This window comes from Carassius auratus, unplaced genomic scaffold (assembly GCF_003368295.1).
Source record: "Carassius auratus strain Wakin unplaced genomic scaffold, ASM336829v1 scaf_tig00215565, whole genome shotgun sequence".
In the NCBI taxonomy this organism is placed as follows: domain Eukaryota; kingdom Metazoa; phylum Chordata; class Actinopteri; order Cypriniformes; family Cyprinidae; genus Carassius; species Carassius auratus.
This window is the reverse complement of record NW_020528142.1, coordinates 343,760-357,892: the sequence shown is the minus strand read 5'-3', so window position 1 is coordinate 357,892 and position 14,133 is coordinate 343,760. Positions and strand designations below refer to the sequence as shown.

At 39.2% G+C, this 14,133-nt stretch overlaps 1 protein-coding gene across 1 annotated transcript in view; it reads left to right on the top strand.

Moving 5' to 3' along the window:
- Positions 1-14,133, top strand: part of tenm3 (teneurin transmembrane protein 3) — a 265,306-nt gene that overhangs the window by 198,445 nt on the left and 52,728 nt on the right. Inside the window, exons 12-14 of the mRNA XM_026260629.1 lie at positions 539-739; positions 4,079-4,264; positions 13,372-13,518. Of these exons, the coding sequence (XP_026116414.1) occupies positions 539-739; positions 4,079-4,264; positions 13,372-13,518 (534 nt within the window). The remainder of the gene's footprint in view (positions 1-538; positions 740-4,078; positions 4,265-13,371; positions 13,519-14,133) is intronic.

Below are 14,133 nucleotides of genomic sequence, written 5' to 3'. Positions count from 1 at the left end.
TTGACATTTACCAAATGATGGGTTCCATTGAAATGAGAGAATTTATATATATATATATATATATATATATACAACAAACAAAATATTGATTAATGTTATGTTTATTTAATGCTGTTTTTGTTTTGTTTTTTATAATTGAAGAAACTATTTATTTTGATATTTATTTAACCAAAATGTTAATTACAGTACATTTACTTACCTTTTAGTAAAACTATTAACATTTTATAAGCATGTTAAACATTAGTATTATGTAGTAAAAATAATTTAAGCTAGGAGTCACTTCTTAGACTTTAATGTAGCAGAAATCCATTAATGCATAGTGTTACCCTTCATACAGAATGACCTGAAAAGGCTCCTCTAAATATCATTAAGTCTATTTTTGTTTTTAGAAATGAAGTCTTTATGCAAAATAATTAAAACATAATGCATACAACGTAGGTTCAGCATTGAAAAATTTCAAGGTTATACTACTTTATTATGCATGGTTTTGCTAACCTGCTAACTAAGAGTGTTTGTATTTTCCCCCAAACACACACAGTGGACTGCCTGGACCCCTCCTGTTCATCCCATGGAGTGTGTATTCACGGAGAGTGCCACTGCAATCCAGGATGGGGCGGCAACAACTGCGAGATCCTGAAGACCATGTGTCCAGACCAGTGCTCGGGACACGGAACCTACCAGACGGAGAGCGGCACCTGCACCTGTGACACCAACTGGACTGGACCTGACTGCTCCATCGGTATCTTTCTTACACTTCTGCACTCACCTCTTTAATATGACGTTCTTCCCACTTTATTATTTTTAATCATGCTTTGTTTTATGCACTGAATAGCTGCTTATAGTTGTTAAGGGCATTAACAGGCTGTTATTTCTTCTTTTACTTTCTGTCCTCCTCTCTGTTTAATCTGTCAGCAGACCTTCTCAAAGGCGCATTTGAGTCAACCTTAAATACACTATCATTATGAAATATCTCTCAGTCCATCAAAAGCTCAGCCGCAGCTAGTGTGGGATGCGTGTGCACATCTTGTGTTTGTGTGAGTGACGATACTGATCTCTGTAATAAGAGCAGTATTGGACTCCTGCTGTTTAAGGACTCACCCATGGTCGGCCTTTTAGTTATACAATGCTATTTTCCCAGCAGCAATCTGTGTCTAATGAAAATACTATTTCACCCAAGAGCCCCACATAGCGATCTCTCACTCACTCTTGCATTTTCTCTCACTTCTTTTCTTTTCCGTCCCATTTTGACTGAGGAAGAACTACCTGATGTCTTTGTAAACTATCACCCCCCTCCCTTTCATTAATTAGCCTTACATCTTTAATTAGTGCAGCACTAATAAATGAGGCCTGCATGCTCCCCCTCTGTCACATTGATGGCTGCAGTACTGTGGTAAATGGTAATAAACGCCTATTGCGTGGGGATGGGTTTTGATCAAATCGATCAACATTCCCAAAAGTGCTGATAAAATTAGTAATGCCCCTTTAGTCTCAGATAATGATAGGGTGATAGAAATTAAATACGGAAGGCGAGAGGAGGGCACGTGTCGACAGAAGTGTCATGGCTATTCATGCATGTGCCCCCTCAGATTTTTATTTTAATCAGAGCCAAAAATATATTTTTTTATTCAAATTATACATTTCAGTTTGTATTATCATTACTATTAAAATGCTGGAACAAAACATGCATATAAACATGTTTTTATATGCATGTTTTATATGCAATTGTAAATTGCATGTTTTTATATGCATGTTTTATATGCAATTGTAAATTGCTTTACAATTTTTCGATGTTGCTACATTTGTTTTACAATTTTCTGTAAAATGTCTTTGAGTACTTAGAAAAGCGCTTACAAATTAAATGTATTATTATTATTATTATTATGTCCATAACAAATGATTTTTATTTTTTTTTTTTGAAAAATTTAATGGTTAACACTTTGCTGTAAGGGTCTTGTTGTTAATACAATGGAGACTAATCAAATATAGAATAACACTGCTTAACAGTTTCTGTTAGTTTTGAACATTTTTGCATACTCTGATACATCTTTTAACAGTTTAACTTCATAAATGAATGTATAATTGAACGTAATGAATTTATAAATAAGTGAACAAAGAATTTAACATTTGGTTCATGTGTTATGAAAAAAAATTACATTTTAAGTTATCATTTTAATTAAAAAGGTTTAAACTAAAGGTATTTAATGAACAAAAAAATAAACAATGAACTCTTGTGTATTTATCCATTTACAGACTATTAATACATGGTGTAAAACTGTTTATTGGTAGTTCATAATGATTAATGCATTGACTTCTTTTAAAGGACTGAATATGAAATTTATAATATTCAACTTTATAGATTTAACAAAGCACATTGAGAATCAATATAATAAACTATCTCTTTTTCTAATTCTATAAAGAACTAAGTTTGTTAAAAAAATTTCACATCACGACTTGCCTAGGACAGTAAATAAGCCAGGAATGGCCTCTCAAAAAATTAGGTGCATGACGCCATGTGCAACAGGGACACCATTAGGCACTCGGTCCGCACACTCTGGCAGCAACTCCTGCAAAGACAGTAATCCAGATTGATATAGTACAGTTGCTGCCGGTTTACGGCTCGAGCCGTCAGTTTTCCAGAAGCACTTCCCAGCAGCTGCTCTCCATTTGTCTGTGTGAACTTTTTCCTTGTATGCAGTCTCTCTCTTTCAATCATGCTCCCGCTCTGAGGAAACTGAGGTGAACTTCAGCAGAGTTTTGTCTGATGAAAGATAAAAAACACACAGGCGCCCACACACACGCCCGAAGGGGTGCGTCACTCCGGCCCACCTGCAGGAGGCATAATAACAGCACGCAGCGGGGAAACCAACCACAAACTGGCACTCACCTGACCCAAGGGCTGCTGGGAAAGTCTCTCTTCATTTCTTCACTTCTGTTTCCTTGTCTCAATACACTTTCAGCAACTCTGGCTGAGTGTCATGTCATGGTTTCACACCTTGTCAGGAAGCGCCGCAGAAAGAGTCAGAGAGGAAGCTTAACAATGCCCCATCCCATAATTTGTCTTTATCAAGAAATGTCTTTCTAGTGCTTTGTTTCTTCTATGACAGGGTGTGTCAGGCTGCGATGCTCTGGTGGAATGGTGTGTGGGCTGTTAAACTACAGCTTGCTTTGTGCCAGTGTGTCTTCATCTACTATTCTGCCAAACCCACACAAGTCTACACGCGCACGTACACAAACTCATAAACCGATTCCAAATCGCTATCAGACACTTTTCACAGGATATCATTCAAAATGCACCCAATTTTCCCTCATCTGCTTTTGTTGCCAGTTGCATTCACGGCCAGGTATGACAAACACGAAAGTAGCTTCTATTGACAAAAACATGCAATTTCTCTTTGGAAGCTTTTGTCGATAGAGAATCTTTTTCTGTAAACATGCCAAAAAAAAAAAAAAGCTACAAACCTGTAAAGAGAAATGCTAATAAAGCACTTCCATGATAGCTTCGATACCAAAAGCCATTCGAACACACTCCATATTGATATTTGGCAGACCGTGGAGTGTGTATAAATTGATTTATTTTGGCTTGATGTGTTTTCTTCAATCTATGTGGGAGGCCTGTCTTCTGGGTCCGGGTGGAAAGTTCAGCGTGTCAATTCACATCCGTGTCTGCACGCTCTGATGTCTATTTCCCCTCCCCCGATCACACACCTTTAGTCAGCACCCCTCCGCCAAAGTCTCCATGAGGCATGCACACACTCCAGTGGGTCAGACAAGGTCGAGATATGTCACTGTTACAGGGTGTCAGTTGAGGTGGGGCAGACAGTCTCCTCTCTGCCACACAGGCTGCTTGACACAGCAGGGGTCCGCAGTTATCTATTTCCTGTCATAAGTTTTTCACACTTAAAGTCAATATCTTAGACATGACTGTTCTCAGGAATGTAACCTCTGCTCTTGTTGTTTTGGGTAGAAAAGATTTGCGCTACCGCGTTGTAGACCTCATGACCTTTTATAGTCCTTGGCTATGCTGCAGGCCAGACCAAAAAGGGATTTTAATTTTTTTCACCTTTGTTTGTGTTTGCAGAGGTGTGTGCAGTGGACTGTGGCTCACACGGTGTGTGTATAGGAGGAAGCTGTCGCTGTGAAGAGGGCTGGACAGGTTCAGAATGCGATCTGAAAGCTTGTCACCCACGCTGCACTGAACATGGCACCTGCAAGGACGGCAAATGCGAATGTCACCAGGGCTGGACCGGAGAACATTGCACCGTTGGTAAGACACATAATCATCAGTATGTCAGTAATAACACACTACATGGCCAATAGAATGTGGATACCCTTGTTTTTAACAAGTTTGGATTCTTAATTCATGTGAATTTCTGATCCAGCATAACATGCTCCCGTGTATAAAGTAAATTCAATAAAAGATTAAGTCTGGTGTGGAAGAACTCGACTTGCCTGCTCGAATCCCAGATCTGAACCTCACTTTAGACCTTGATGAATTTGGAAGCACCCATTGCCTAACATCAGCATCTGACCTCGCTGATTTCTCTTGTGTGTGAATGGGAGCAAATCCCACAGTCATATTGCAACATCTAGTGGAAAGGAATCTCAGATGAGTTGAAGAACTAGGGTTTAAAACTTTATGCCAAAGGTTTTGAAATCAAATGCTCAACAAGCACACATGGAAAGAGTTTGGGTGTCTAAATACTTTTTTGCTATATAGTGTACTTGCATAATGTGTACACAGTATTCACTCTTATTATTACTTGATGGTTTTGTATTGAAGCTATTTGCTATTTTTTATGAAGGTTTACCTCACAGCTTTGAACTTGTTTTGATTGCATATTCCCTTTGTCTTTCTGCCTTTCCTCCACCTGCTTTGTCTCTTCCACCTCAACAGGAAGTGGACTATGAGTGTTTGTTCTGTTTTGTACTTTCCCCCTGACCTTTGCTCGCTATCAAAGCAATGACATTTTCATTGCCGTTGATGCAGGCATTCACAGGGTAACAACTATTCTAAATGACAGCAGTGTCTCCTCACAAGCACTAAACTCTTTTTATTAGTTACATCTCAAAGCAAAGAAAGTCATGCTATATTGGTATATAATATCAAATTTCTCTTTTTGTATCTACTTAAACTGAAAATCTACATGTTTCCGGGCAGTTGCTTAACTGTCAGTCACTAAATCTGTTCATGTTGTTAGCGTGTTGGCTACATCCTCCACCAGCTCAACTCTCAGCAGGGTACGTCAGCTGCTCCATTACTCAACACGAGTGATCGAGGTACGCGGCCTCGTTAGCAAGCAGGCCTGTTTCGCCGGGCAGCTTTATGAGAATCTGGCCCAACATTTTGCTATTCATCTTCCAAATTAGCACGGTTAGCACGTAATTCTGTCATGCTCTTCTGTTCAAGCCAGCCACCCACACACCACACTCTCACCCTGACTCCAAACTTTACCATGCAGAAATTCTTGCTGAGTTTGATCACTTAATGACCTTGTTGCTCTAAGTCTAAACATTATAAATGGCAATAAGCCCTTAGAAGACCCTATTTTAAATTACATGCCAGTGGTTTTCATGGATTGGTCAATTTGAAAGTTTCATTAATACTGAAGTGTGTATGTAATTTCTGTGCGACTAGCATCACCAAATTGAATAGCAAACATAATGACTGTTATCAAACACGTTTGCTGAACAGCCTTTGGTCCGCCAAACAAATTGTAATGACCTGAACTCACCATTGGTCCAACCAATGCTGCGATCCGATTGGTCATACAAAAAGAGCAATGTGTTGATACTTTTCAGAGAACTTATCCTACATATGGCACACTTATAGTTGTCCCTGTATGTTGAGATGTGATAAGTATTTTAGCATCAAAAATGACACACTAGTTTAAAGTGTTTATGAAGTATAATGCATTGCAAAAGGGGTTTGTTTACTTTGTGTGTGGCTTTCTAAATATTGAATGACTGAATATATCTCTTTAGGCCAAGGTTGATACTTTGTCCCTCTTTGCTGAGTGCATGCATTGCAGGAGGTGGAGGTGTGTGTGTTTGAGAGAGTGCGCAAGAGGGAGCTAAAAGAATTATGGTACCTCATACATCATATGTGTCAGGCTGAGATAAGGGGCCTCTCAGTTCCACATAGGGGTGTGTGTGTGTGTGTGTGTGTGTGTGTGTGTGTGTGCGTGTGTGTGTGCGTGTGCGTGTGTGTGTGTGTGTGTGTGACCTTCCCTGTCCCTCTACACCCACTCATTCTCATTAGACCTCTTCACAGTGAGTCCACACACAAACACCCCTGCATTACAACATACTTGCATCATCATTCTTTCACACAAAGACACCAGACACAGGCACTGTAAGACAGCTCTCACACTGACCAGCAGCAGCCAGACATTCTCAGTATTGTTGGAAAATGAAAGCATTTCAAACGTAAGGGTTTGGAAATATATGACCATTTTTCTTAGCTGTATGGAGACTAAAATTAGAGCCACATAAGAAAATATGATTGGGACCAATCTCCAGCTAAAATTAGAGCCACACACACACACACATATATATATATATATATATATGTGTGTGTGTGTGTGTGTGTGTGTGTGTGTGTGTGTGTGTGTGTGTGTGTGTGTGTGTGTGTGTGTGTGTAAAATACCCAGTGGTGCCTTATATGAAAGAAAATTCTGGAAACCTTGAAGAGAGTCAGTGGGATATCAGGTTTGAAATATTGTGATAGAGTGTGTCGTTCAACACCTAAAACCATGAATGTAAACAATCAAAGCATAAAGATCATATAAATGAAAGATCATAAGCAAAGGAGGGCATTTTAGATGAGAATCATTTAAATATACAGGAAATTAATCATCGTTTTTTCATTAATGTATAAATCTTTTAAAACATCTCTCATCCAATTCATTTGCAAGACAAGGAAAGATCGTAAAATTAGTCTAATGACATGCTCTTTAGGAAACTTAATTCCCATATAAAAAGCAAAAAGCTCATTTATACTGTGGTATTCGATATACTTAATTATATATCATCAGCAAAATCTAGAATATTCAATATATCACCCAGCCCTAATCCTAACTGAATATTAGAATCTGTAATGTGAACTTATCTAGACAGTAACATCAAGTTTTTAAAAGATGGCTATTTGATTTAGCTTAGTGTGACACAGATCTGTTTATTCATTTGGAAATGATTGGGGAGCTTCATAAGAGGGGGAGAAGGAGTCCAGAAGTGTGAAATATTTCTCACGACACAGAGACCCAAAACACACTTTCTGCCAACTGCACTTTCTCTTGTCAGAGACTGAGATGCTCTTTTTTAGATTACTGGTTATTTCTGGAAGTTGTTAACAGGACTTCTCAGAGCATGCTTCGTTTAGTGGGTTGAGCTACATTTAGTACTTTTTGTGTATCTTAGCACTAGCTACTTGTAGCATTTAGCTATTGGATCATGCAGTAATCATACATAAAATCACATCTATAGGAATGGAAATACACCTTTCAGATAATAGAGCCAATCATATTTTAAATGTAGAACCCTGTTAGTAGTTGCATCACTGAAAATAACTACTATGACACTAGTTTAAGTTAGCTAGTTCAGTTAGACTCACTAAACGAAAGCCTGTTACTAAGATGTATATTTCTCTCTCTACATCCTTTGAGCCCATGCATTCACTTTAGTAAACAAGTTTAGGAACATGATAAATGAAAGTGCTGGCATGTTTAATGTGAATAAATGGTGCATATTCTGGAACAGGAACGTACTTATGTGAGCCCATTTTCTTTGGAAATTTTCTTGGTAATAGCTCTTTAAAAACTCTTCATGACTAAAAAAAAAGATTTTTTTGTGAAGTGTGGCTTGTCAGAGGCTTCCACTGCCAGACATTTGAGATTTTTTATTAAAACTTGTATGCTTCATTAGGCCTTGGGCCCTTCCAGATCATTCATCAGAAGCACAACTCTTACTGTGAGAAAGCCATGGATTACAGCAAGCTGTGCACACACATCAATCAACCCTGCAGGAGCCCCTTTTATGTGTGTATATGTGCGTGTATGTGTGTGTAGCCACATAATACATCCAAAATAATTTAGTAAAACTTATATGCTATAAAAGTGTGCAAATTGAACTATTGTGTGAAGACACAAAAATCTTTATTGGAGCAGATCGTTCACTCAGCAGCCATTTTGGTACAGCCCCCAGGCAGCTATTTTGTAGTGATGCCAGCTGAATGAGGAGAGACCGAAATCTCCAAACTGCTTGCCAATGTTGGATTTCATGTCAAATCATAAAATAAAATCTGACAACCATAGTATCACAAATTTACTTTTATAGCTAAAGTCTGACAACAAAACTATAGTTTTTAGATTTGTCCAGCTGATAGACATGCACGTTAAAAAAGTATTGGTCACTGGCGGTTTTAATTTAAAGACAGGACTTTTCCCCCCAACATTTGCCATATTGAGCATTGTGATATATTCCATTTATTTCAGGAACAGTGTTAAAGATCCGTCAGAAATCCTTCTAATACAGTATGCTCATCTGGTGCTCAAGAAAAACTAAATCTGATCAGTGCTAAAAATGTTTTTGCTGCTTAACCTCTGAATTAAAACTGTGGTACAATAAAAAAAATACACTTTTATTCAGCAAGGATGCATTAAATTGAACAAAACATACAAATTTCAAATAAATGCGGGTTTTGTGAACTTTCTATTTATCAAAGAACCTGGAAAAAATTTAGTACAGTTTCCACAAAAATATTAAGCAGCAAAAAACTGTTTTCAACATCGATTAACCAACATTAATAATTACACAAATGGTAAATGAGTAGCATAATAGAATGATTTCGGAAGAACCTGACACTGAAGATTGGAGTAATAGCTGCTGAAAATTTTAAAACCTATTCAAATGGAAAGCATTTATTTTAAATTGTAATAATGTTTCACAATATTACTGTTTTTAACCTATTCTTGGCCAAAAAAAATGCATGCTAGTTAATCAAAAGAGAGCTCTTTCAAAAACTAATTATTCCAAACTTTGACTGATAGAGTACCTCACGTGCAGTTGAAAACAAACAGCTTCCATTTTACGCAGTATTGAAGCGCCTGTCCTTCAAAACCTCCCATTTATTATCACACATGCACACGTGCGTACAGACAAAGAAATCAATAGTGCACAGTACAGTCACACAAGCACGCCAACACACAACTAAATCATCCTGATCTCCAATGCCCTCAATCCTCCCCTCGCGTCAAACCATGTCAGATAGATGGAGGGTTAAAGCAAAAACACAGCACGCACTGTACATCTACAAATCTTTCTCCACGCTTTATCATCTCAATCACTAATTAATGAAACGCCCTTTCACAGCACATTAATCCGAGCAGGCTCTAAAAAGGGAACGGGAATTAGGCGCACAGTCTGCTGAATGGTGTTGCTGGTGGCGGCGGTCAGCTCTGTCCTGTCATTATGGTGGCGGGCAGGTAGAATGCTGACATGTTGTTAACATTTGATTAGTTCTGGGGGATGGATTGAGGTGCCCACAAACGTGATTAAAACACATGTTTGGCCCCTATGTCACAATAGCTATACCCACAGCTGTGGGGGCATGTATACCACCATGTGGCTGTGCAACGCAATTAGGATAATGGAAATTAATATAGGCTCTCTCTCTTTTTCTCTTTGGAGGAACAGTGATTGAACCACGCTGGACGTGATGCATAATTGTTTCCAGATTAATGTCACTTTAATCAGAGCTCTTTGAATGTGCACGTAAATAATGACGCATTGATGTCCATAAAGGGATGATTGCCTTTTTTTTTCCCTTCCCCTCCATCCCTCCTTTACTTACTCTCTCTTTCTGTGTCTCCCCTCAGGACCATCAATGTAAATGAACAAAAGTTTGTTGTAATTAGCCAGTAATTGGCTGCCCTCACTGGCAAGTTTCCAGTTTCGGAGCATGCGTTAGCTTGTGTTTTCATAACCTGCGAGTAGATCCACCGCTCAGTTTTCTACAACTGTCTAAGTTCTGGATCTCCCAGACATAACAGCGAGTGTGTGGAAACGAGACACTGAGGAATTTAATCAGTACGCTCTCACACACATACACACACACACACGCAAAACCTCTCAATCAGTCTCAACCACACACACTCGTCTTACATTCACACGTAAGTGTATCTTTCTTAAGAACATAATCCAGCTAATGAAGCCTCGGCGTAACAGAGTTGTTAAGATTGAATTAAAGGTTGACCTTTTATTTAGGATGATTTGATCTGACTTAGTATATGTAATGTTATGACACGCCACACAGGGTTTCTCCCAAAGCCTTGTCAGAAATCATTCCATTTAGCCACAGGAAGGAGATGATTGCTCGCATACACACATGCAGATGATCCAGGGCTTATCCATACAGTATTCCACCAACACACACACTTTTTTTTTTTTCTCACTCGGGGCCATATAATATTTCACTCACATACTGAGGAGCTCAAGGATAATAGACCTGATGTGATGACAATGTGAAACGTGAAATAGCAAACATACTGCAGGATCCCTGGACCACATGTCAATCATCAGGATGCAATTTCCAATTAGCCTGTGAGGCCCCCTTTTCTATCAGTACTGTAAATCCCATGATGTTATTTACTCATTTATGCATTATGAGTGATAGTGTCACACATTTGAGAAACGTTTTAGGGGAGCGTTTAGTGAATACTGAACAGGAAGAGTGAGTCATTTTCTGCTGGTGTTGTTTTTCATTCTATTCCATAAATGGTGTCACAGAGGTTTGTGCGGGGTACAGGTGGTCTTTGAGAGCCATGGAAGTCCATGCCAAGACCACTCGGTGGATGTGCTTTTGCATTATTTATTCCAGTGTTTGTGTGTTTGGTGCAGTCTCAGGAATTTCCAGTAAATTTCACAAATGATTTCAAAGAAAAGGTGCATTGAATTAAACATACAATTTAGAAGAAGAATGGCTGAAACGGTTTTTATTTGTCTCTTTGATTTTGAGCTCCAGTAATCTTTTGTTTTATTTACACCTTTGAACAATAATTCTTCACATATTTCTTTGGGACAACAGAAGTCAGTCCGCATTTCTACTCATTTTCAATATCTGTGCAGTGAAGAAAGATGCTTTTTTTTTTAAACCAGCAGAGCTTAAAGACTCTTCGTTTCTGTATGGGTGTTTCAGGTTGACTGTCTTTTCACACTTTTTTAACATCCTTTCTCCTCCTTTTTTTTTCTTCTTCTGCTTGCTCCCTGTAAAGCTCACCCGGAGACGTATGTCCAAGGTACTGTGTCTTTTCTTCTTCTTTTCTCTCTCATTCTCTTTCCCTTGAGCTCTTGTGTCCCGGATTGAGGTCTTTATGACATTTTTATGGCGTATTAATAACCTCTTCTCTCTCTCTCTCCTCTGCGTGTCTGCTATTATTGTGACTCTTCTTTTTTTGGACTGTCAGAAATCCAATCGAATGTCCTCAGCACTCTCCTTGGCTAATGTTCTAACTTCAGCAGAACATTCCCCCACCCCAACTAAATCACCACAGCTCCACATCTGCAGTTTAGCATCTCCTCCATGTCTCAGAGCAGCAGTGGAGTTCATTTTTAAGACAATAGAAACCTGCACGCAAATGCCGATCAGCCATGTTTATTTTACAATGAACTGCGAGCTGATAGTGTAAATGGAGACCAAGTGAAGAGATACTAGCAGATTCATGTTTACTGTTACTGAGGTGTTTTTGGAAATGATTTCACAGGGCTAAATCAGTGCTAAGCCAAGTGTGATTTCAGACTCACAAACTAGCATATGGTGCATCAGACCGCCAACTCTCACAAGGCTCTTTTTTTTTAAACATTAAGATGTTTCTTAAAGTCTTACGGGCTTACTTTGATACTTTTACTCCGAACCTCAATATGTTTCCCACTTGTTTTTATCGTGTATTATCACATTCCATGTTGCTTTTTCTTTTCATTTTCTCACTCATACAATGCTAAACAGACATGGCACATAGCATTTCTCGGTATGGTATTTATTCATGCATTGAGTAACACAATATACACGCCGTGGCAATCCTCCAGACGGAGTCGGCCAAAGTCGAAACAGCTCCCACTCTTCTTTCAACATCTCGCCTTCCTCCTCCTCAAAGCCCCTCTTTCCTTTTCTCCTCTTTATGGTCATTTGCTTCCTTACTCTCTCTTTCCCTTCTGTGTTTTTGTGTTCTGAATCGTCCTTCACTTGGACTCAAGTGCTCAGATTTTTTTTGTTCATTTTCTTTCCCGAATTTTCCTCCCTCCCGGCCCCATAATAGGAGAGAGGATAGGATTTAAAGGTAATGCATACCAAAGCCCCAGGGAGACTGTCACAAGCAATCACTCCGCTGTCTCTCTGTGTCTTTCTTTCTTTCCTCCCTTTCTCCCTCCTTTCAATTTTTTTTGTCTTGAAGCACGATGTCAGCGTGTCTATGTTCTAGTCTCCTCGCTGTATTTATTGTTGTCCTTTATATCTGCCAAATTCATCATTGTTTGTCTTGAACAAGCCACACACAATTATTGACATGCACTCACACACAAAACGCACCTGTGGTCCTTGAGTTTTGTTTGGAAATCCTGTGGGTCCTGTCTCCATGCATCCCGCAGCCTGACCCCTGGTGTTTGTTAGCCTAGCTTCTCCCACAATCCTCCCCTTCCCTTCCCCTGGCCTCTCTTGCTTTCCTCTGATTCCGTCCGGCGGAATGTGACCTGGGCAGAAAGTATAGCGCTGGAAGCACACACTCTCTCGCCAGCTCAGACGTCCACCCTATACTTTATGCCACTGGGATTCTCTGTGTGCCGTAGCTTCACATGGATGCCGCTGCTGATTTATTATACCTTTAACCTCTTCCTTTGATCTCTCCTTCTAAATTCAATTTTCTTTCTTTTAATGAATTTTCTTTAAATACATTTTTATGGGTTCTCATTTGGATTCTTCAATCAGTTATTTTTCCTTCCGGGTCTCACCTTGATTTCCTCACAAATTTCTGCCATCCCTTTTAAATTGCTCGGTTGTGTAGAGAGAGCATCCGTTACATCCATGTGAATCTACAGCCTCTGTGCATCTCACTAGGCCTGTTTGAAGTCCAGCGTCAGTCTGTGTTCACCTTTAATCCTTTACTTTCATTCACGACGATCTCAGTGTATCTCTGTTTGGGTTACCATTTGTGTTTCACAAGTCGAAGATGCACTGTGGCCACGAATGATGATTTTTAATGACAACTTGCAAAGAGAACATGGTCACATAAATATAAAAAGACACACATACTTGACTTAGTCTCAAACACATTTGAAAACACACACATCTGTACTAGAGTATGACGGCTCTGTGTGTCTCCGCAGAGGGATGCCCAGGTCTGTGCAACAGTAATGGACGCTGCACACTGGATCAGAATGGCTGGCATTGTGTCTGCCAACCAGGCTGGAGAGGGGCCGGCTGTGACGTTGCCATGGAAACTCTCTGCGCAGACGGGAAGGACAATGAAGGAGGTGAGGTCACCAGTGATTGGACGGATAAGTGTTAGTAAATTGAAATGGGATGCATCACACATATATTTATATATGTAAATATCAGATAAGTATTTGTCAATGATAATAAGGCTGACGATGTAACCCTGGTGGAATCAGTAAAATGTGCATATTTAAATGTTCATGAAACAACTGACATTGTAACTTCTTCTTCCTTCAATAAGAGTCTTAATAAAGTTTTTAGGCAGGTTTTAAACACACCAAACACACACTGTCTCGTCAGAAACTGTTAGTTTTACGAACAGTTACAAAGAAATGGCAAGTAACACATTGAATGAAATGTCAAATTTTTAAGTAGTAAAACCTAAATGTACTACACGTATTTTCTTGTAAAACACCCCCATAATCTTTTGTTTTACTGCAAAAAAAAAGAGAAAAGAACAACAGTTCACTCATACAGAAATGTCAAGCATATCTTGATTTCTAAGAGTCATTCTGTTTTTCACTGTGGTAACCTATAGCCTTCAGCCCATCAGAATATAGCACACTAAAAAATGACCCTAAGACCAAAGACAAGTAAGTCTCAAAACTAGAGGTTAGCTTAGAGTCTGGAGGTTACTGGAGGTTTTATCAGGG